This window comes from Cololabis saira, chromosome 15 (assembly GCF_033807715.1).
Source record: "Cololabis saira isolate AMF1-May2022 chromosome 15, fColSai1.1, whole genome shotgun sequence".
Classification (NCBI taxonomy): Eukaryota; Metazoa; Chordata; class Actinopteri; order Beloniformes; family Belonidae; genus Cololabis; species Cololabis saira.
Genome location: NC_084601.1, coordinates 38,345,821 through 38,371,242, shown reverse-complemented (window position 1 = coordinate 38,371,242; position 25,422 = coordinate 38,345,821). Strand labels below are relative to the sequence as shown.

The 25,422-nt window shown below is 38.1% G+C and overlaps 1 protein-coding gene across 1 annotated transcript in view; it reads right to left on the bottom strand.

Moving 5' to 3' along the window:
• LOC133460922 (glutamate receptor ionotropic, NMDA 2D-like) overlaps positions 1 to 25,422 on the bottom strand; it is a 254,791-nt gene that overhangs the window by 144,053 nt on the left and 85,316 nt on the right. The window contains exons 6-7 of the mRNA XM_061741634.1: positions 18,008 to 18,045; positions 14,053 to 14,067 (exon numbers count right to left, since the gene is read on the bottom strand). Coding sequence (XP_061597618.1) covers positions 14,053 to 14,067; positions 18,008 to 18,045 — 53 coding nt within the window. The remainder of the gene's footprint in view (positions 1 to 14,052; positions 14,068 to 18,007; positions 18,046 to 25,422) is intronic.

Here is a 25,422-nt window from a genome sequence, read left to right as displayed (position 1 = left end):
AAAGAGCAGACAGCGAGGGCTTTACCTTTGATGTTTGCAATAAAACATCAAATTTAGAAGCACCTGGATTAAAAACACATCAAAGATCATAATGAAACTGCATTACTGTGGGGGTTGAGCGCTCATCCGTCCACCTCAAAGTCAATGGTTTGATTCCCCTTGCAGCTGCCCTCATGTTGAAGCGTCCTTGGGCAAGACAGTGCACTGCAAAAACTCAAAATCTTACCAGGAATATTTTTCTTATTTTTAGTTAAAATGTCTCATTTTTAGTCAAAAAAAATCTCATTACACTTAAAACAAGTCATTACCAGAAAAATAACTTATTTGACAATTTTCACCTGTTTCAAGTGAATTTTCACTTGAAATAAGTAGAAAAATCTGCCAGTGGAACAAGATTTATCTTCTCATTACAAGCAAAGAAATCTTGTTAAACTGGCGGATTTTTCTACTTATTTTAAGTGAAAATCTACTTGAAAAAGGTGAAAATTGTTGTTTTTTCCAGTGATGAGTCTTGTTTTAAGTGTAATGAGATTTTTTTTTGACTAAAAATGAGACATTTTAACTAGAAATAAGACAAATATTCTTGTTAAGATTTTGAGTTTTTGCAGTGTGAACCCCCCAATACCCTCAGCGTGACAGAAACAGCCGCGTAAACGGTGTAGATCTCTGTAGACCAGGTACCGTGTAAATGTTTGTGGCTGAGTGACTGTGGTTTTTCGTGTAAAAGGAATTTGAGTTGTCAACAAAGAATAAAATATAAATCCAGTTTATTTAAAATTTAAAGTGCAGTTTGATTCATAAACGAGGAACTAGTTAAAAAAAGGAGATGTGCTGGTAAGTCATAATTATTCAGGGTCTGTGGGAATACTTTTCCATCTTTATTAAAAGGAAAAATTATACATTTCATTTTCTCCCAGAGACCCTTTGACCAATGCTTGTTCTATGTAAACACATTCATATTTAGTTCCTACTGCCATTATAATGAATTATTAAAAATCTGCTGTTTTGTGTCGCCTGGACCCGAGGGAGGTAAAATTGTCCGTGACAACAAGTAAACATTGAAATGAAAGAAAATAAACTGCTGAGCACCTTTGCTTGTCTTCCTCCTCCTGGGCTCACCGGTGTGGAGGATTCTGGGATTTTTTAGATCTAAAGCATGCCTTAAAAATTTAAAACTTAAAAACTGGCCATCTGCAACATTTCTGTGGCAAATGTCCCATCATAACCTACAATAAAAACCTGGGTTTACGGACATTAACTTAAACAGTTACCTTGATCCTTTTTCTTTCTAAAGTAAAAAAAAACAAAAAACACCTGCCAGCTCTTTTATGGACAAGATTTTTGCCAACATTAGTTCACCATTGCACCAAAGACCTCTCTCGGTGCTACTTGCACACTTTTCATACAGTTTTGCAAAGCGAGAGAAGGACAGGAAGACAAATGTTCAATTTTAGATAGCATTTTTTGCTCATAAAGATAGTTTTTTTTTAAATTATTTATCATTTTTATTTTTCAAAATGAAGACATAAAAAAAGGTTAACAACACCACAATTCACATAAAAGAAAAAAAAGAAAAGAAAAAAAAGAAAAGAAAAACATTACAATGACCAAAAAAACACAAGGGGGTGGGGGGAAGGGTTGGTACAGATAAACTTTACAGATGATGGCGCCACTAGCGTCAGTTCGGGTCCAGTTCTAAAAGAAAGATACTGTATTTTCTGGACTATAAGCTGCACCTGTATATAAGCCGCATCCGCTCTATTTAAAAAAAAAAAGATATGCAAGCCGCAGATATTTATGTTGTTAGATTAGATATTTACTACATGTACAGAAGGATTTTGAACTGTAAATGATGTACATGTTTGTACCTAAATAGATCCTTTCCTAACAGCGTCTTTTAACACGGCAGCAACTTTACTGATTAAAACGGGACTGAACCAAGAGAAAATAACCACTATTTATTTTAACTGTTTATCTGTTTGAAATCTGCTTCTACTTCTATCTGCTAAAGAAGTAGTATATTCTTCTTTGCATTTATTTTGTCTTAGTTTTTATTCTAATTCCGGTTAGCACTCCCCCTAGCGGTGGAAGAAAAATCCACAGAATAGCCGCACCTTTGTATAAGCCGCACGGTTCAAAACCTATGAAAAAAGTAGCGGCTTATAGTCCAGAAAATACGGTAAGTAAAATAAAATAAAAAGCCTGTCACCAACACACAAGTGTTCTCTAATGACAGTCCATGGGGCAAATTGGCCATTTTCATTGTCTTTAAGGATTGAGATTGCCTTTTCCATTGATAATAAACATACAACAGGACATTGAGGAATATGAATATTCAAAATAGCTTTTAAGATGTCAATTACTTCAGACCAGAATTGTTGGACCACTGGGCAGAACCATAGTAGATGCATAAATGTACTAAGCTCACCACAGCCATGCCAGTACAGTTCAGAGACATTTGGGTCCATTTTTTTTTAACTTATGTGGCGTGATATAAGCTCTATGTATAATTTTAAATTGTATAATTTTATATCTCACACAACTGCATATGGATGTTGACTGCTTTAATATTACATTCCAGAACAGAAACGGTTTCATTTAATTAAACTAAAATGTTCTATAAGTACTCGGTAGACCATTAAAATACCGGTGCACTTCTAGAGTGCCTCGAAATTATCCAAATATATCTGGAAGATGTATTTTCAGTTCTCTATTTGCTTCCTCTGGGTTTTTGAAGATATATTTTTTTCATCAATGGTAACAATGAGTCTTGCTGGGTGGAGGAGGCCGTAGCGGTGATCTGTGTCCCGGACTTTCTTCTTGATATCTGCGTATTCTGCTCGTTTACGCTGGAGCTCCACAGGTAGATCCTGATGAATGTAGAACGGCTTTCCTTTCCAGATCAGTTTCTTCTTGCTTGCAGCTCTTAAGATGCTTTGCCTGTCGTCCCATCTTAACAGCCGTATAAGTAAGGATCGCAGCGGTTCTGAGGGGTTGGGTCAGGGACGGAGGCTGCGGTGCTGTCTCTCCACCTCTGGTGCCGGGTCAGTAGGTTTCCCATCCAAAACAGACCACAGTATCTCCGCCATCTCCTCTTTTTGGTCACTCGCCTCTAGGGGTGTAACAATATATCGTGCCAAGAAATTTCGTGATACAAAAACGTCACGATACGTGTCGTGGAGGTGATAAACTTTATCGCGATATTGGGTTATTAATATTAATCTATTGTGTTGACTAGTAACGCGCATCTGACCGCGCCTCGACCCGCGGACCAAAATCTTCCTCCGCTCAGAAGAAACTAGTACCGTTTTGCGGTCCCGATCACGGGACTCTAGCTGGGTTTTGAGCTCTGAACTTTTAAGTCTGGTGTAGAGTTAAGTCTTACCTTATTAAATTAAACCTTTTTGGGGTGGTGAGTAGGATAAACACGGGGACAACTTCTGCTGAGTTCCAGTGTACTTTAATGTCCCTCAACAGTGTAGGACAGGGGTATTCAACTAGATTCAGCCGGGGGCCACATCTGCAAAAGGACTGTATGGAGAGGGCCGCACAATTTGAAAATGTGGGGGTTTTCAAAATGTATTTTGCACTCAAAGACGAAGACTTATGTAAATATAATACATTTGTATTATACATTTGAATATATCTAGTTTACATATGAATTATGTATTAATTGTCTCCAGATTTAGTAATTGTGAATGTTAAATATAATATTCAGATAAAGAAATATTATTTTGAATGCAAGTTAATTTTGAAACCATGCATTGTGCAAACTTAATGAAATTGATATTGACCTACTTTTAATAAAACACGCCATAATGACAAAGCACCACTTTCCACCAAGATTTCCTTATTTGAATATTATATTAAGCATTGAGCACAACCATTTTAGTCCATAGTAGCCAGTTATAAAAATATTATTTAAAAAAGAAAAAAAAAAAAGTTTTTTTTTTTTTTTTCAACAAACACCCCCTTTTTTGAAATATGACCAGGGGCCACATAAAAGCTCCTGGCGGGCCGCATGTGGCCCGCGGGCCGCCAATTGAATATCCCTGGTGTAGGATTTTAGAACATCAACACAGCACCTAGTGCCGTACTGTGGCGTATCACTCCGCCCAATCTAAAACAGACTAATCACTACAGATAAACTGACTAGTGTCATTATAGTCCCTGATTTACATCAGAATATAAAGAATATATTTATAAAATAACGAACCCTGAATTACCAAAATAACCTTCTTAACAAAAATAAATCTCCTCTTACACTTATAAGGTGAGCATGAATCAATCTTTTTTATGATGTAAAATTGTATGTATTTATTTACTTTTATTTATTTATTACATTTTAGTTGTTAAATTTCTGGAAAAGAAAAAAGTCAAGTCATACATGAGAGAAACTATTCAGTTTGTGGTAAATATTTGTACTTGTATGAAACTGAAGATGCATAATGCAAACCTGACATTTACTTTTAGTTCAGTTTGTGGAAAATGGTTGGCCTGGCTTTCTCTTTAAAACTTAAACAGTTATAAAGCATTACAAACTGTAACAATAGGGCAAACGCACAGTATTGTTTTGTATTTTGTGTCTTTCAAATAAAAGACCATGTTTTCCAGTCATACGTTCCTCATTCAAGGTTGTTAAAAAAATACTGCTATAATATCGTATCGTTATCGTGTCCTCAATATCGTGTATCGTACCGTATCGTGAGAATAGTGTATCGTTACACCCCTACTCGCCTCCAGCAGACCCTCCTCCAAGCCCACCAGAACCAGATTATTCCTCTTCCTATGAGACTCCATCAGCATCATTTTACTGTTCAGGTATAGTCCACATCTTTGGAAAGATCTTTAATAACTTTCTTGTCAGCGCTGCGCTCGTCCTCCAATTTTCCAATTCGTTTTTCAGCATTACTCATCCTATTCAGCACAGCCCGGGTGTCTTTTTTTAGCCCTTTGATAGAGTCACTTAATTCATCAAATCTGGGCTCAAAAGAGTTTTTGATGCTGTTAATTTCAGCCAACAGTTGTTGCGCCCAGGCCGGCGCTTCTTCCTCAACCATAATTTGTTTGTAGGCGGCGCGTTCAGTGTCTTGTTTTCTCCGTCTAGTATTCCACTGGGATGTTTCACTGGCCATCCGTGCAAAAATATACCTTACCGGTATATCTAGCAACAGTTTGCAGCGTTAATGACGTTTATCTGTTTTATTATAGGCACAGTTTAAATGCATTTAGGGTCAGAATTTACGAGAGGCTCTAGCACGCCATTCCTCACTTGTCACCTGATTCCATCCCTCATAAAGATTGTTAACTGAGAGAAATGACCTGGAAATATCTTGGTGGCAGGAGTTATAGACTGTTGGAATTCTGTAAATGCTGAGGAAAGGCATTTCACTGCTTCCTTAATAATCTCCAATAGCGTGAGACAGACTGTACCGCCGTTTACGAAAGGAAGGGGAAAATGTCGTCCTACAAATCCTTGACAGCAGAAAATTGATTATTACCATGCTGTCATAGTCACTGGGATTCACGGTGACAGGAAGGTGAACTTGACCTCAGACTCTCCTTTTTTATTCTTTTCTTTTTAAAGTACAATTTGGGTAATAAGGTAGTGTTTCTACGCGGCTGCTCATGCCAGTGTGGCCTATATGAGACCAAGTAGGAAAAACACAGTGCATTTATCTTTCTTAGGAGCCACAGCTCAGTGCAAGAGCAGATGCTTTTTCCTGAGTCCTTATGTCATCTAATTCATGTTTACTTTTAAGGTTAACAAATTTGATCATCCCAACTATCAATGGATCAACCACATATAAACATCAAATAGAAAAGTATTGCAAAAAGCTAACTAATGAAGCTTTTTTACCCACTAATGTTGCGGTTGAGCAGACATGCAAACCTAAGGTGGCCAACGAAACAATGCAACCAAATCTACTGCATTTTCATTTTCATTTAATTTTATTCTTTATTTCATTCAAAAAATAAAACAAACAATTCAATACAAATACAAATACAAATGTTCATAAATTGTGAATGAAAAGGGAGCAGAAAGAAGAAGAAACTTATCTAATCTGCCCCTTTTTCCAAGAAATAAATTCACAAATAACATAAATTAAAAATTTTAAAAACAACAACTACCGGTAAGTAAATAAAAAACTAAAATAAAATAAAATTACCGCCGTCTATGGGTATGTTAATCAAACTTAACTAACATTTTTCATTATATTTACTTAACATACTGGTTTTAATTGTTCTTTTGAATGTAATGTTTGATTTGGATTCTTTGTTTTTTCATTCAGATTTTTCCATAAACTGATTCTTTTCACAGAAACACAACGTTCCATCAATTTAGTCCTGAATCTTGGTTTAAAAAATGGTTAAAAAAATCTGTTCCTTTTAAGTTATACTTGCTTTCTCTCTTTTCTGAATGTTGATTGGTAAAAATTTGAGATTTCAACGTAATTTGCAGAATACTAGTCTACTAATTCATGAAATTTCAACAATTTTTCATATAATCAAGGCTTAACAGTTTTTTATGAAATAGTGTATGACTGATATTTTTAGTAGCGTGTTTCACATATCCTGCAGTTATTGAATCAAAATGAATTACATTGAGAGAAGGACTGAGTCAACAGCTGCAACTCTCTAACTCAAATAGATTCACTTTAAACATATAGTAAAAAGGCACATATGAAGAGTTTGGTTCTCAAGTGCTAAAAATCCATTTAGTATAAAAATATATTTTATTTTCCAATAAGTGGTAGCATGCAAGCCTTTCATTTTGTTTGAACCTTCACTATAACCCCACCAGACTGTGAAAAACAGTCGGAGAATGTCTTCAGATCTCCAGCAGTCGTCTGTTTGTTATGACAGTGATCAGAATTTTCTTTTGTGTTCGTGTGCAAGAAATCACTGCTATTTTACTTCCATCGCAACATTACGTTTTCAATGCTTTATTTTTTGTTCCAGGCACGGTTCCCATTTGACAGCTTCCGCTTCTCACCCACAGGAGAAATCCCTGCCTCCTCCGTTTCATTAAAAGTCTCCCTTTTTTTTTTCATTCATTCATTAAATTACACCTTCAAACAGAGAAGTGGAATGAATCTGCACACGCGGTTGATTTGCTCAGTCTGTTGCCGTAATTGTTTACATCGTGGGAATGACGCGCTGGTGCTGGTTTCATGCACACCTGTTCCACATTCTCTGTGGAAAACTGCAGTTTGGAATCAAAGGTAATAAGCAGAAAACCATGAAGGATACCAGCTTTTGTGGAATTTTGAATACGGAACTATGAATATAAATATTGAATGCCAGTTTTTGGTGGCAGTAAATTGATTTTGTTTTTTTCTCAATGGCACTTGTCATGTTTTAGTACGACGGAGTATTAGGGCCAAACTAAAAAAAAAATGGAAATTACGAAAATAAAGTCATAATAATATAAGAATAAAGTCGTAAAATTACGAGAATAAAGTCATAATGTTGCGAGAATAAAGTTGTAATATTACGAGAATAAAGTCGTAATATTAAATATATTATAAATATATAAATATAACTTCACAAGATGCTCAATATTTAACATTTTAACATAGGGAGAAGATGGTCTTCCTGTTAGGAGTTCTCAAAAATTAACACTTTATTCTCATAAATTAACAATTTATTCTTGTAATATTACGACTTTATTCTTGTAATCTTACGACTTTATTCTCGTAATCTTACGATTTCATTCTCGTAATCTTACAACTTTATTCTCGTAATCTTACAACTTTATTCTCGTAATATTACAACTTTATTCTCATAATATTACGACTTTATTCTATTACGACTTTATTCTCGCAACATTATGACTTTATTCTCGTAATTTTACGACTTTATTCTCGTTATATTATGACTTTATTCTCGTAATATTATGACTTTATTCTCGTAATTTCCAATTCTTTTTTTGTCTTAGTTTGGCCCTAATACTCTAGAACCAAATTCCAACCAAAAATAAACACTTTTGCATTAATGTGCTTCAGATGTGGGAAGTTTGAAAAATTTTGCTGGTTTTTGTTTTGTTATTAGACCTTTTCTCATCGGTAGTTATAGTTCACTTTAAAGGAGCATGAGGCAGGATTGAGGCAGGATTTATGAAAAAAAATTTGTATACGTTTTAAGTGTTCTAGTAATAATGTCAGATGAAGCTTTCCCAACCAAAAAGAATGATTCCTCTAGTGTATCTCTCCGTTGCCTTGAACAGGCTGTGTGCTGCAAAATGTGCTGCAATTGTGACCGGAATTTCCCGCGCTGTCCTGTGGATGTGACGTCACATGACGCTGCATGCAAGTTCTCCCCGTTCTCCCGTGCCGGCTTCACTGTTGGCTGCAGTACCCCCAACGGCCGTCGTGGTGAAGGGTGGCGCTAGAGAGTCTCATTTCTTAAAAGGAGCCTCAAGCTCCTTTAATTAAGGAAAAAACAAACAAACAATGCTCTTCTGGTAATTTATCTTATGTTTTAGATTCTGACTATGAAAATATCACTGAAATATATTCACGTTCTATTAAGCCACAGTCATTTTAACTTTGTCCTTCTTCCCCTCTGGACCCAGCATTGCTGTCAGCTCAGTCTTTAAAAACCGGACAGCGACAGCTCGCCCCTGCTGCCGTGTATTCTTTTTAACTGACCGTCTGTGCCTTGAGATTGTTTTAAGGTTCTTTATGTGTTGACTTGTTCCTTTGAGGTGCATCTCCTACTTTTGATTATGTTGGTCCTGTTATTCTTTTTTTTCTTTCCAACAATATATTTATTGGCTTTTTTCATTAAATATACAGAACAGACATCCATAAAAAACCCTCCCTCCCCTCCCCAATAACACAACATTCTCAGTCAAAATGTTAAATAAAGAATGCAGTTATGTACATATACACATGCACATATGTACAAATGCTCATATGTACATATATATGAGGAAATTAAATTGAAAAAATAAATAATAACGGAAAAAATTAGTAAATACAAATTAAAAAAAAATTTAAATTAAGGGAAAATAAATAAATCAAAAATGTAAAAGTAAAAATAAAATATATTTAAATTAAATAAATCGTAATTATCAGTCATCATTCTGTTTATCTCTTACAGCCAAGTTATTATTTGCACCTGAGTTACCTTTACCTGGAGTACACTTTCACAAGTAAAACCAGACTGAAAATAAAAGTACAATTATCCACTCACAAGCATCTCACATCCTCACGTCACTCATAAATTGTAAGAAAGGCGCCCACATCTCATAAAAACTCTTGACTTTACCTCTTACTATGTAAGTAAGTTTTTCCAATGCCAAACTGCTAGACATCTCCTTAATCCATTGATTAGAATTAGGTCGCACAATATCCTTCCATTTCAATGCAATTACGCGTTTTGCCTGTAACAAGCAGAAATTAATAAGTCTCTTTTCTTTCGTACCTGCTGGAAAATCCTCGTAGTAAACATATTTTGGCTTCAAAAGGGATAACGCTTTCTGTTAGTTTAGAAACCAGTTCGAGAACCTCCTTCCAGAACACTTGGAGCTTACGACAGCTCCACATGCAATGAAACAACGTTCCTATTTCTTCATTACATTTAGTGCAATTGTCAGGAATACTGGGATTGAAATGGTGGTCCTGTTATTCTTTACTTTTTGTAAATAAAACACCTCGGCTTCTACTGTATTTTACATCTGAGTAGGGTTGCAAAATTCCGGGAATTTTCAAAGTTGGAAACTTTCCATGGGAATTAACGGGAATATATGGGAATTAACGGGAATAAATAAGAAATTTACAGAATTGAAGGTTGGCCCTTAACAGGGAAGTTAAATATAGTTGGGGGAAATATATTGTAGCATAGTCTTGGCTAAAACAACCAGATTTAATGCAAGTACACTCCTCAATCACATGCACACAGCACATTGCTTACTGCAGGGCTATTGAGGCCACGCCCCCTACAGGCACTGTGCATTCCTCCATCACATGCACACAGCACATTGCTTACTGCAGGGCTATTGAGGCCACGCCCCCTACAGGTACTGTGCATTCCTCCATCACATGCACAGGTGATTTCTTGAAGCCTGGAGGCCACACATTTGAGCTCAAAGCACAAGACTATTGAAGCCACACATTTGAGCCCACGGACTATATAAAGTCAAGTAAGTTTTGATAATATTATGGGGTAAATATATTTGATCTATAATGGTATTAATGTTCTTTTTTTTGGGGGGGGGGTTGGGGTCATTTTACTTTTTGATTGGGTGGGGGAGTGGGGTGAGTTAGTATTTACTCAGCATTCATGTTTTTGTTGTTCATTAAAATAATTGTTCATACAAGAATAAAAACTAAAGTTCTACTCAAATAAATCTGTTGAAATGTCATGTTTTTGTATTATCTTGCATGGATATCTGCTTATGACAAAATAAATATTTACATTTATGTTTGGATATGATACAGTTTGTTTAAATTACCCCCAATTTCCAGTTAATTCCCATAAATTCCCATAATTCCCATGGAAAGTTTCCAATTTGGAATATTTCCAAAATTCCCCAGCTTAACTTCCCATGGAAAGTTTCCGGAAAGTTTCCGGAAATTTACTGGAAATTTTCCACCGCTTTGCAACCCTACATCTGAGTATCCTTTTTTTGGTTTTTTTGTTGCAACCTGCAGTCCTAGCCGAGCTCGGGTCATTAAAAGCACGCTAAATGTGACTTTAAGGTTGAATTTTTTTTTTATGTAACAGAAAAATACACTACGATTTCTCACTGGTGGCTCTTCTACCAGCTGGCTGTTATATTACTTCAGTTTTCCTTCTGTGATTCAGTGATTCAGCAAACTTCTCATGATGACATCACGCCTACAGAAGGGATCAATAGCAACTGCGTTTAAGCAAAGTGATTTAAAAAGCTTGAATTATTAGGGAATACAAATTTCCAGTGAAGTATTTTGCAAAGTGGGCAAGTATGAGCTCTCAGAGAAGATACTGTACGCTCTATCATACGGTAATGATGGGCATCCAGGGATTTTGAGTGTAATTCATGTCCAAATTTAAAGGCGGAGAGTGATGGAGTTGAGTGGATCACTACAACCCCCTGTAGCCGCGTATAATGGAGCATGAAATTCATGGATGAAAAGAAAGTTATGCTGCTCTATTTCTTTGGTATTTTAGGCAAAGCAGGTCACAGTCACCATTTGATTGACATGAGATAAAAAGTCAAAACAAGCAAGGAATATGAAAATCTGCAGTAAATCCAACATGAACATTTCAATTTAAACCCAATCTTTTCAATTGTAAAGTTAAAAAACGGATAATCTAATATATACCGGTATATATATATACCGGCATTGCATAAATCAAATAAATTGGATTTAGGCATGCTTTTAAAAGAAAAAAATATTTTACAAAATTACAAGGTAGAAAACATTTGTTGAACATTATACCAGCAAAGAACAATAACTTAAAATAAATAAATTAGCAAAATACATTTTTTGTCCATCTTTGAGCTTACGTTAGGCTTAACTGACTGAACATTGTAACATAGGCCACAATAAAAATGCATTAAAGCGCTCAGGGTTTTTTATCATTTCAAATGATAAATCAAACTTGTAGTGCTGAAAGACATTGCAGATGTGCCCCCTCTAGATATTTGAGCAGAACATTCATTGCAAACAGCCATTCTTGTATTATTCTTTGCCACTCTAAAATACTTCCACACTGCTGACATGTTTTCACCACTTCACTCCACGCTCTTCCATGTTTGATTTCGTCATCTAAACGCACCTGTAATAGATTGATTTATGTTGTTTTGGTTCCACCTGCTGGTGAATGTTAGGTCAAATTCTTATGTGGTTAGTTTTTGGTTGGCCAACGATTTATGTGGTGCGCAACAGTTACGGAGCGGCCAGTCTATTTCCTTATATTACAACGCCGTTATTAATTGTTCGGTTTTTTCCCACTTATTCCACCGAACACCGAAAGTGTTTTTTTGCCATTTTCGGCCGAACAATTTCGGTTACTGAACAATCAGTGCATCACTAATATATATATATATATATATATATATATATATATATATATTATAGTCTCAAATCCCTTTGTATCTTATCTGATATGCTAGAGGAAGACCTTGAAAAAACACTTGGAATGAGTGACTGTTTAAAGATTTATGTGTGTTTATAAAAAAAAGATCAACAATTAAACTGATTATTTTTATTTTTAGATATTATTGATTTAATTATGTAAATATAAATGTAATCTAACATTTGCTTTGCCGTTTTTGCCAGGTATAACCTTTTGATTGTACTTGAACCAGTATCGTTGCACCCCTGATGGTCTGTGTCTTAGCGGATCTTTAAAATGAACAGTGAATAATTCAAATGTGAGTAATATTCAACACCTCCAGACAGCATCTAATGCAGGCAGTGGTGAAGCGGAAGTAATAGTAATGCTATAAGCATCTCAGCAGAGCTATGTTTCACAAAAAGGATTTATCTTCCCATGCTCAATAAAACACATACATATATATATTCAGTATGTTCAGTTCTGTTTCATTTCCAGCCACTTAGTGGAGGATTTTTCATTACAAAACTTACAGGGCAAAAGCGAAATGAGATTCAACTCCTTAAGGTATAACTAAACCTGAGGGCTGAATCTTTAAAGCCATGTTCACTCTCTTTGACGCTGCATCCCGAAGGAAACGGTTGGGCGCTTTGTCCTCCACTTTAAATTTCAAACAAATTCAGCTCTGTAATTGGTTAGCATGAAAAAAAACTTTTTTCTTGAACCGTGCAGATGTGCTGCTAGAGTCTAGAGTCTATACAAGAAAGAGCTTTCATTCGGAAGGGTTGAACTATTTTATTAAAGCATCTAGTCCAGGGGTCGGCAACCCGCGGCTCTAGAGCCGCCCTAGTGGCTCCTGGAGCTTTTTCAAAAATGTTTGACCTTTTTTTTTCCTTTTTTTCTTATTTTTTTCTTTTCTTTTTTTTTCTTTTTTCCTCCTTTTTTTCTTCCTTTTTCCTTTCCTTTTTAATCTCGACATTTCGACTTTTTTCTCAACACTTCAACACTAATCTCGACATTTCGACTTTTTTTCTCGAAGTGCATAATGAAAAAAAAGGAAGGAAAGGGGAGAAGGAAGGGAGAAAACAAGGAAAGGAGGAAGGAAGGGAGAAAAGAGGAAGGGAAGAAGGAAGGAGAGAGTAGGAGGAAAGAAGGAAGGAAGGGAAAAAAAGAAGGAAGGAAGGAAGGAAGGAAGGAAGGAAGGAAGGAAGGAAGGAAGGAAGGAAGGAAGGAAGGAAGGAAGGAAGGAAGGAAATTAGCCTGAAAGAAAGAAAGAAAGAAAGAAAGAAAGAAAGAAAGAAAGAAAGAAAGAAAGAAAGAAAGAAAGAAAGAAAGAAAGAAAGAAAGAAAGAAAGAAAGAAAGAAGGATAAATTCCCGTTGATGACGTTTTTGTGTAACAAACATAGCGGATCTGAGAGTGAGATAGAGATAGATTTATAGTTAAAAAGTGGAGTTGAATTGGTATTTTTTTTATCGTTATCGGGATAAATGCCAGAAATTATCGTGATACATTTTTTAGTCCATACCGCCCATCCCTAGTGTTGCCTTCATTCTTTCAATTCAATTCAATTTTATTTATATAGCGTCTAATACAACAGATGTTGTCTCTAGACATTTTCCAGAGATCCAGAACATGAACATAAACATAAACATAACACACATAACAAACATTAGATAACATTCTAAGGCTTATACAAGACTTTTCATTTTTTGCGGCTCCAGACATATTTGTTTTTTGTGTTTTTGGTCCAATATGGCTCTTTCAACATGTTGGGTTGCCGACCCCTGATCTAGATGATTCAGAGGTAGAGAAAGTGAAACTTGCAGATCTCCAGCAGCACCTGATGTGACGTTGCTGGTCAATCTGAAGTCATCAAAATCTGGTTTCCAGCTGTTTTTAGCCTCAATACCATGTAGTTGTGCTATAAAACGACTTAATCATCATGCTTTACTGCATGACATAAGGTCTTTGCCTCTGAATAATCATTTAAATGATTAACCGCCGCCTTCCTCTTCTGGTGACTATTTTTCAAGATCACGATCTACTTTTTTTCAAGATCTACTTTTTCATTGTTTTGAAGAGAATTCTCGCAGGATGGGATACAGGAAGTGAAGGAGATATGGAGAGAAAACTGGGGGAGTTACTACTGTATAATGAAAAGAAAAACACAGACCCCCATAGCAGTACCTTTTTCACAAATTCAGAATTTGCTTTTCTTTTGTGAAAAAGTGTAATGGCAATGTGACTAATGACACAAAACATAACTCCAAGCTATGCTAGATCCGCCGTAGGAAAAAAAGAACAGGACAGTAACCTTGAAATCATGAAGTGGGAAGCTCAGTGTCCAGACTTAAACCCCTGATCTGATTTGGGATGAACTGGACAGAAAAGTGATGAGGCAGCGTTCACCTGCGGAACAGACTCCCAGAATGCATCAGGGCTTCAGAAACTCAGTTACTTTGGGTCAAGGTTGAAAACCTTTTTATTTACTGCTGCATTTCAGTAATCCACCATAATGCACTACAACCTTTGGTTTTTGCGTCTCATTTAACCCTTTATGACCTACCATAAAACAAGTCTGTCTAAGCATATTTTTACATGTTTGCATGCTATACTGCCATTTTATGGAGTATCTTTATTTGCTCTGCATCAAAACAACCCATATAAGCCAATCTTTAATACTCTGTATGTTACAAGTCCATACTAACTAAATAAATTGTTAAAATGCAAATATCTACCAAAAAAATGTTAATCGTTTTTTAGTTTTACACATATTTTTCTAAATACAGAAATCCCATAACTAGATCCCCTCTAAAATGATTTCTGTCTCTAATTTCTGCTTTCAAACTCTTACTTTTTAATGCATTTTTTTCCCATCTTTTTATGTAAAGTACTGAAAAATGCCAAAGTATGAGTGCGTTCAGCTACTTTAATGAGTCAAAAGTTTAGAATGCATTTTTGTTTATAAATTGATTCCATCATTTTGTTTATCTTTTTAAAAGTCAAATATTTATGCTCTGTGCTTTCATTTTAGAGTACAATGATACGATGCCTACATTTCAATAAAAAAACAGGAAAAATTGGAGTGCTTTAAAACTTTTGACCGGTAATGTAAGGCCACGTTTACACATAGCCGGGTATTTACAAAAACATATATTTCCCCCTCTACGTTTTGAAAAATACCATCATTTCCCGCATAAATAGCTGTTAAGGTGCTATGAGCAGCCAAACCTACAGGGGGCAGTGTAACGAGAAGATAAAGTCATGCTAGCCAATCAGAATCCTGGAAAAAAACATCAACAAATGACACGAGTAACTTCCAGTTACTTCCAAGATGAACGAGAGTCTTTCGTTTGGAGTGACAGAGAAGTGGAGTTACTTTTAAGTGTGACTTTAGAATATAAAACAGGTAAAATACAAGAAAATATTGACGGTGGCCAAACAAATTGTAAACACAGGTCGCACTCATGACGCTGGTGACGTTTCTGTGGCACAATGTGACGTTCCGAAGCCTAAATGTCCATTTCCCTCCGTTTACAAGCAAAAGTGAAGACGGGGTTTTTAGAAATCTCCACCACTGGAGTTTTCAGAAATGATGGTTTTTGGTGACTTTGAGCTTCGTTTTCGTGTAAACGAACGGCCAAAACGCATGAAAACACCACAGTTTTTGCTACGTGGAAACGGGGCCTAAGTCTGAAACAATTTCTGCTGGAGCTGAAAGGAGGACTAGTGGATTTCTGCTGCGGTTGTCCACATGTTGAGCCGAGTGGCAGAGACAACCGAGCTTTATATAACCAATCGCAGTGATTGATCTGAGGTGAATGACCCAGCTGCTCCAAGGGAAACCAGCTGATGAGCTAAATGGAGCTTGTGGCGTCTTCACAGCTTAAATTTCAAATTTACAAGCTAAAGGGACCATGGCTAAAAACATCAAAGTCTGTTGTCCCTCACACAAAGCCATGGACCTAATATTTGTGGCTTTATATGATGTTATCCGATGAGGAAGATAAGAAGTCACACACTTGTCGTGAATGTGAAATCTAGCTGTGGAGACTTTTTTTTTCAACCAGGCTGTAAATATGTTTATTTCTGCTGCAAAGTTGGACATTTTAAACTGAAGGTTAATAGAGATCAACTCATTTTTTAAGCTTCAAAACTTGAAGTCCTCTAAAGGTGTCCTTCAAGGTAACTTGCAGAAGGGCATGTTTCTGAATTTCCTGGATTCCATCAATATAACAAGCGGTATGTAGCCTGTTGCTGTAAACCAGCAGATAAATAAAAACCAAAACAGGACAGTTTAGTAGCTGTTTCATCAACAGAGCTGTCCACACCTTCATGACGAGCTAATGAGGACCGTTAATTTGAATAAGGTGTGGTGCAGCCGGGAAACATCTAAAACATGCAGGACTAGGCCGGTGTTGAAAAAAAATCAATTTTCTTATAAATTCCTAAAAATCGATTGTTATCTCTAAAGATCTTTTTTTTTTTCATTATTACATTACAACTTTTGGTATTTCTTTGTTTATGCCTAAAAAAGGAATGTTTTGTTGGACATGAGAATAACTGGTGCCATGTTTTTGCCTTTAAATATGTTTTGAGGTTATAATTGCATAAATTGTCTATATTTCATTACTTTATATACTGTCTTGGGGTTACATTTACATAAAATGCTAAAAAACAAATTCTCATAAATGGGAAAAAATAAAACCGATTTCATCCGTCTCTGTTTCCTCCCTGGATCTGTTTGGTAATTCTGACCCACATGATGTTTGTGAAAGCAGTTCTATCAGCATTCTGGGAGCTGATTGGTCCTTACAGCATCATTAGCTGCAAATACTTGCTGTTGAATCTCAATATAATACTAGTATTAATATGCTGCATAACTACACAGTCATATAATTCATGCAACAGCTCAAAAAACTGTTTTAATAAAACTAAAGCTGGGCATACACTGTGCGATATTTTATATAGTTTGATTCAGTCCCATCTCAAACTGCACGACTAGATTGCTGAGTTCAAAAGTTCACAGCCCACGATTTATGGTCTCATACTGTATGTCCCGATGCTCTGATGCTCCGTCTGCTCACACTATACGATCATAATCCTCACGTCGGACCTCTGTTACTGGAACTGCAACGTCAAAAAGAAGTGGAAGAGGAGGAACCCGGAAGTGGGAGACACCAAAGATGCTCAGCAAAAACAAACGCGCTGCCTTAAACCTGAATTATGGTTCCACGTTAAATCGACGGCGTAACCGTACGGTGCGGGTCCCCGCGTACCCTACGCCGTCGGCTCTGCGTTGGTGTAACGCGGAACCATAAATCAGCCTTTAGCAATTTGTGCCATTCTGTATGGCGATAAATGAAAAAAGTTTAGACAACGCTGTGATTGGACAAGGAATTGGCTGGGCAGACGTGGGAAATGTGGTCTTTTTTTTCTGCAATTAAAATGTGATTTGTAATGTGAATTTTCAACACTTTAAACTACAAATAATAGTTTTTGACGTGACATCAGAGATTGTGCATGCTCTCTGCGAAAGGATGAGTCCAATCGGGTCGTAGCTGCTTCAACTGTGCGATTCCTTCACGAGGAGCGACCAGGATTTCAAACAAGTTTGATTTGTGATCCGGAGCTCCTCGTGAGGTGTTAATCTCTCGTCGTGAGGTGTTAATCTCTCGTCGTGAGGTGTTAATCTCTCGTCGTGAGGTGTTAATCTCTCGTCGTGAGGTGTTAATCTCTCGTCGTTACCCCACGTTTACTGCACGAGGCACGACCAACGGTTGGGTTGAAATCTGGCTCGATCCAAAAATAGTCGCACGACTGGAAAATCGGCTCAAAACGAGCCGATAATCGCACAGTGTCTGCCCGGTTTAACCCAAATCGATATCGGAATCGAATCAAATCTTGATAATCTATTCTGAATCTTAAGAATCCGAATCGAATCGATTCTTGACATTTGAATGGATCCCCAGCCCTCTGCAGGACAGTGGGGCTCCAGGACCAGGGTTGCCTAGCCCTGGTTTAGACGATGCTGCTGCATAAGTTATTGCCGGGGTACAATATTATACATTTCTACAACTCATGTCAATTGTATCCATCTATTTCCCACTAGGAAATGTTCAAGCTTCTCTGCAGGAGTTATGAAAAATGAGCCCTGAAACCTGCTGGAACCCCTGCAAGCAGCAGTTGTTGTTTGACATATGGAATCCACCGAGGAATATTGAATACTTGAATATTTCCCATCTCAAATGATTTCACCAACAAGACAACGGCCAAGTGGCTCAGAGTGACACGAGTCCGAAGTGTTTGTGTCGCTCCGGCGGACGCTATCAGTCCGACGGTGAGTTTAGGCTGCACATTTTCTTCTTTCCGTCTTAGCACAGCAGAGTGCTGAAAAGCAAGGAATCAGAGTTGACAGGAATAAGAAAGTGTGAAGAAACAGCAGGAGGGTAAATGAGGGTTAGGTTTTAGAGAACTGAAAAGAAGGAGAGAAAGAGACAACAGAAGGGTTTCCACTACCCTTGCACTTGTACATAAATGCTCGCAGAAAACAATATTTTCTGGTGATTCTGAAAAGAAATATTTCTTAAAATTGAAACTCAAAAATATTCTTTAGTGTCATTTAATGTTAATTTTATTGGTAAGTCTGTAGATATTAAAAAAGGCGATAATTTGATTACTAGATGCTTGTCACAGTACCCTGAAAGTTCTTGCATAAAAGGGGAAATAACTGTTTTACCAATTTGTGTAGCAATATTAACATAATTGACGTTAATTCCTGTGATTGCACAGTGAATAATAAAGATTGGAGATAAGCTTGTTTTCCAAATGTTGTGATGGCAACGAGGGAAACGGGGGATGAGTGAGAAGCTGAAGCCGGAGCAGAAGATGGAGCTTTTTTGTCTGTTTGGTACAGCGGCAGAGCTTCCATGGAACATGATTTAATCAACAAATTCAGGACGGAGACACGTGACGGCTGTGCGTCAAACGACGGAGGGGCGAGACTCTGTGGAATTAGTTTCTGTTTTATTACATTTCAGACTTCAGAGTGAAAGATAGAAGAGAAAAAAATTAGTCATCAAGAGAGCTACAGTTGAGGAACAAGACTTAAATGAGGACGGGGAGAGAGCAACGCAACGCAGAATGAGAAACACATCGGGGTTGAAGCGGCGATGATTTAAGGGCACCGCTGAGGGTAAAGCTCGAATTTGCACTCCCATTTTCATTCGCAGGAATAAAGTTTACCCTGATATTCAGCTATTCAAGTATTCATTGGCCTGCTCTTCATTCTGCCATGTGTGCATGAGTGTGTGTTATTTTTTAAGCAATCACACTGAAGGCCACCTTGCACCTGGTGCAACCAACTGACTCGCAGTCGAAATTATTCATCAGTTCAAGAGCCATTCATTCATTCATTAATTCATTCATTCATTCATTTAGATGAGCCTTAAAGGGGACCTATTATGAAAAACAGGTTTTTTCTTGCTTTAACATATATAAAGTGGTCTCCCCTCACCCTGCCAACTCAGAGAAGGAGGAAAGCAACCAAATTCTGCAGTGTCTGTACAGCCGCCCGGATGATCCGTCCAGTGTGATGTGGATCTACGAGCCAATAAGATTCTGCTCCCGTTGTTACGTAACCAAAATGCAAACCACGGCCACAACTATAAAACCGTGTAACTGCATGAGAGCGTCCGACTATCGTAGCACTGCGTGACATCGGACGCTCTCTGTCCATCTCCCTCCAGCAGCTGCCACTTTATTGAGGTTTTTGTAGTGAAATGAGGAGGAATCATAGAGATAACTTCTCATTTCAACTAACTGGATCAGCCGTTCCTCATCCATGACTGTTTCCTACAGCGCTTTCAACCGGCTTTCAACGCGAGCGGCAGGAAGAAAATAGAAGCAGGACGTCCGACAAATGTTCAGCTCAAAACAGCGCTGCGGCCAGTAGGGCTGCACGATTAATCGATAAAAAAAATCGCGATCTCGATTCATGCTTGAACGCAATCTCATTTCCAAATGACGACGATTTAATTTTTTTTTTTTTTTTTTGTGGATGTTTATTGTTTTTATGTTCACTGTCAGCTGTTACAAAGTTGATGCCAGTCTTTTATCAGGCACCATCATATTTTTTGTAACGTTTACCTTTTGTATCGGCAGCTTCTTAATAGCAGCAAAAGGCAATGGGGGGTTCATCCCAGCCAGAGGAATAATTTGTTGCCTCAGAACTACAGGATCTGTTACAAGTCCCCTTTCTGAAAGGGTGTTCAACTCAGGGAGGAACAAATATTGTTCAAAATTGTTATTATTGTTTAAATTATTCAAAGGTTTGTGTAAAGAAGACAAGAGATGTTTATTGTTATTATATTTTTGTTCAGCTGTTGCAAAGTTAAAGTAATAAGTGCAATAAATGTTATATTGGAAAAAAATCGTGAGAGAATCGTGATCTCAATTCTAAGCAAAAAAATCGTGATTCTCATTTTGTCCAGAATCGTGCAGCCCTAGCGGCCAGTTAGGACAGTCCAATAGAAAATAAAGCAATTGCATTGATTTTATTCGCTGACGCTCGCTCACATCGCATGCAGTTATAACACGGTGTAACTTCGCTGGCCGGAGCATTTTTTCATAGCGGTGTATCGCGTCATTCAGGCAGCCAATCAGCACAGAGCCTCATTATCATAGCCCCGCCCACTCAGAATCCTGCATAGATAATGAGGTTAGAGAATGGGAAGATAAAGACGTGGTTTAGAGGCTGAATTTCTAATTTATTTAGCAAAAACAATCAAAAGCTTGTTTTTAAGACATTCAAGGCCAGTTTAAAATAGGGATTAGATGCCGTAATAGGTCCCCTTTAATTAACAGTGTCTGACACTGAAACACCATCCTGCATAAGAAAAACATATCTGCACTTAAAGATTATCCATTTGGACAAGAATGACAGAGAGGCTGGAGAAGATGTTTGCGTCTACTGGGTTCCTGTGTCGCCCTAAAAGGAACCGAAGATGACTGGTGTGGGGGGTTTTTATCCATCAGTGGAAACCCTCACCCTCTTATCCCGGTCTTACAAGAAAGGTTTCTTCACAACCATGACAACCTCTTCCGAAGTAAGAAGAAAGATAACGATAAAGAAAGAGGGAGGAAGTTAAAGAAAAAGAGATTAAAGAAATGGTATTGGAGTATTGGAGAGAGATTGGCGTGAAACCAGAATAATCACAAGCAATTTCATGCTACGTACACTCCAAAAACAGTATTTGTCAGCATTTATTTTTCAATTCTCCTCATCTCTGCATCCTCTGATCTGCAACGCTCAGTTATTTGCAGGATTGCTGACATTTCTCAATAACTTTACTGAAGTAGAATTTAATGAGTAAGAGGAAGTGGAATGATTCCTTTTATCTACAATACACACCAACTATATACGATTCACAACTGTCAAAAAAGAAGTAAGGCTATCATTCCCCTCCAAATGAGGAATCACCCCAGTTGTGCCTTTTGCCGTGGCCCATGCTGGCAGTGATGTGACTGACTGACAGGCAACCAATAACAGCAGGGGTAGCGGGAGGACGGAGGCCAAACCTGGTGCTCACAGAGTTTTTGGATCTCGATCAGGGTAAAACATCTATTGTGGTAATTGATAAATATGAATAATAGGAATGGGCGATATTTTACCGTTCACGATATACCGTCAAAAAAATTCCTCACAATAAGAATTTGTCATCTCGTGGTAAAAACGATAAATTCCCGTTGATGATGTTTTTGTGTAAAGCTGATTTATGGTTCTGTGTTAAATCACACACAAGGAAGGAAGGAAGGAAGGAAGGAAGGAAGGAAGGAAGGAAGGAAGGAAGGAAGGAAGGAAGGAAGGAAGGAAGGAAGGAAGGAAGGAAGGAAGGAAGGAAGGAAGGAAGGAAGGAAGGAAAGGGGAGAAGGAAGGGAGAAAACAAGGAAAGGAGGAAGGAAGGGAGAAAAGAGGAAGGGAAGAAGGAAGGAAGGAAGGAAGGAAGGAAGGAAGGAAGGAAGGAAGGAAGGAAGGAAGGAAGGAAGGAAGGAAGGAAGGAAGGAAGGAAAGGGGAGAAGGAAGGGAGAAAACAAGGAAAGGAGGAAGGAAGGGAGAAAAGAGGGAAGGAAGGAAGAAAGGAAGAAAGGAAGGAAGGAAGGAAGGAAGGAAGGAAGGAAGGAAGGAAGGAAGGAAGGAAGGAAGGAAGGAAGGGAGGAAGGAAGGAAGGAAGGAAGGGAGGAAGTAAGGAAGGGAGAAAACAAGGAAAGGAGGAAGGAAGGGAGAAAACAAGGAAAGGAGGAAGGAAGGGAGAAAAGAGGGAAGGAAGGAAGAAAGGAAGAAAGGAAGGAAGGAAGGAAGGAAGGAAGGAAGGAAGGAAGGAAGGAAGGAAGGAAGGAAGGAAGGAAGGAAGGAAGGAAGGAAGGAAGGGAGGAAGGAAGGAAGGGAGGAAGTAAGGAAGGGAGAAAACAAGGAAAGGAGGAAGGAAGGGAAAAAAGAGGAAGGGAAGAAGAAAGGAAGGAAGGAAGGAAAGAGCAGGAGGAAAGGAGGAAGAAAGAAAGAAAGAAAGAAAGAAAGAAAGAAAGAAAGAAAGAAAGAAAGAAAGAAAGAAAGAAAGAAAGAAAGAAAGAAAGAAAGAAAGAAAGAAAGAAAGAAAGAAAGAAAGAAAGAAAGAAAGAAAGAAAGAAAGAAAGAAAGAAAGAAAGAAAGAAAGAAAGATAAATTCCTGTTGATGACATTTTTGTGTAACAAAACATGGCGGATCTGAGAGGGAGATAGATTTATAGTTACAAAGGTGGAGTTGAATTGGTATTTTTTTTAATCGTCATTTTTATCGTTATCGGGAAAAATGCCAGAAATAATCGTGATACATTTTTTAGTCCATACCGCCCATCCCTAATGAATAATGATCAGAATGACATCAAACTGTTTAACATATTGAAATATAATTTAAGTCATGCTCTAAGACAATAACGGACACGCAGATATTGTGTCAATCTGGGGATTTGAACCTTGGTCCCACCTCTCACTACCACCCCCTTCTTGTCAAATAAAGCACTTCTGCGGCCCCTTAGTAATTCAGGTAGGTAAATGTTTTACATGGTTTTACTAATAATTTGAGTTTTTGTGCTTATCCAACAGTCCTTTGTAATCATTTACATGGGATCTATTATGGCATTGAATTTCTATTTTAAAAAGGCCTTGCATGTCTTAAAAACAAGCTTTTGATTGTTTTTTCTATATATTAGAAATAATTAGAAATCCAGCCTCTGGGCCATGTCTTTATTTTTACCGTTTCTAACCTCATTCTCTATGGTGGATTCTGAGGGGCAGGGAGGCTATGATAATGAGGCTCTGTGCTGATTGGCTGCCTGAACGACGTTTAGCAGGGGAGGGGACAAAGCCTCGCTCTGGCAGAAGAGCAGCCGGCTGCGTACACTATTAAGGCTGATTTATGGTTCCACGTTACACCAACACAGAGCCTACGGCGTAGGGTACGCGGCGACGCTGTTAATTAAAGGGGACCTATTATGGCATCTAATGTCTATTTTAAACAGGCCTTGAATGTCTTAAAAACAAGCTTTTGATTGTTTTTGCTAAAATAAATGTGAAATTCAGCCTCTAAACCATGTCTTTATCTTCCCATTCTCTAACCTCATTATCTATGCAGGATTCTGAGTGGGCGGGGTTATGATAATGAGGCTCTGTGCTGATTGGCTGCCTGAATGACGCGATACACCGCTACGAAAAAATGCTCCGGCCGGCGGAGTTATTTACACCGTGTCCTAACTGCATGCGATGCAAGCGAGCGTCAGCGACAAAATCAATTCCATTGCTTTATTTTCTATTGGACTGTCCTAACTGGCTGCAGCGCGCCGTTTTGAGCTGAACATTTGTTGGACGCCCTGCTTCTATTTTCTTCCTGTCACTCGCGTTGAAAGCCGGTTGAAAGCGCTGTAGGAAACAGTCATGATGAGGAACGGCCGATCCAGTTAGTTGAAATGAGAAGTTATCTCTATGATTCCTCCTCATTTCACTACAAAAACCTCAATAAAGTGGCAGCTGCTGGAGGGAGATGGACAGAGAGCGTCCAATGTCACGCAGTGCTACGATAGTCGGACGCTCATGCAGAAGGCTGGATCAGGACACGGTTTTATAGTTGTGGGCATGGTTTGCATTTTGGTTACGGAACGAAAATGCGTCGAATCTGAACGGCTCGTAGAAGTCATGTGACACCCGACGGCTCATCCGAGCGGCTGTACAGACACTGCAGAATTTGGTTGCTTTCCTCCTTCTCTGAGTTGGCAGGCTGAGGGGAGACCACTTTATATATGTTAAAGCAAGAAAAAACCTGTTTTTCATAATAGGTCCCCTTTAAGTTGCAATAGCTGTCTAGTCAATGATCATTACCTTCTTACTCTATCTGTTCTCCTGATGCAGAACATACTGATTAAAGTTTTTCTTTTTATTCATTCACAACTTTTTTTTTTCTTCTCTGGGTTTTTTTTCTCTCAAAAAAGTCTTATTTCTGTCATAATAAATAAATGGATGAATGAGTGAATAGATAAATAGCTAATTCAAGCCCCTTTGCAGTAAATACTCATTAGAGCTTTCATCAACATCCTTCCTTTCTTTCCCTCCCTCCCTCCCTCCCTCCCTCGCTCTTCAATCTCCACCCTTCCCTCTCATGTTCTCCCATTCAGTGAAATGATTCATGGTTCATCACATTTCATGACAAAGCTGCTGTGGGCCTGCGAGTCCCGTCCTTTGGGGCTGAAAGCTCTCACACTGTGGCCACTAATGTTTGTATTATGTGCCACTGCACACATCCACGCACACACCGGGCCTAGGAAAGCAGGAGGAACATCTCCGGATGAATCACACCAGACGAATAAAAGGCTTTTGACCGTGAACCTCATGGTCATTAGAGGGGGAAAGACTATCATGACTTCCGTAATGTGACTCAGACTGTGAAGTGGAGGGTACTGGAGGGGCACAGAATGTACGCTGGACCGCTTACAGCTCATAAGTCAGTCCAGGATTCGCTGTGGCACATGATGTCATCAAGCTGAGCTCTTTTCGCGCACCGTAAATGTTCTGGGGAATGTCTGGATGATATGGCACTGACTTGTTGCTGTTGGCAGAAGCACCTGACAGCGGGAGCTCTGCTGGTGCATGTGTACTTTCACAGCTAGAGATGTGGGGAAGGCATGTGCGTGACTAGAGCACACAGAAGGCACGACATGGTACTAATAAAAAAGTATTTAATCTATTTTTTAATTTATACTGTGTAGCTTTAATACTTAATTATTACTTAAAGGGGACCTATTATGAAAAACAGGTTTTTTCTTGCTTTAACATATATAAAGT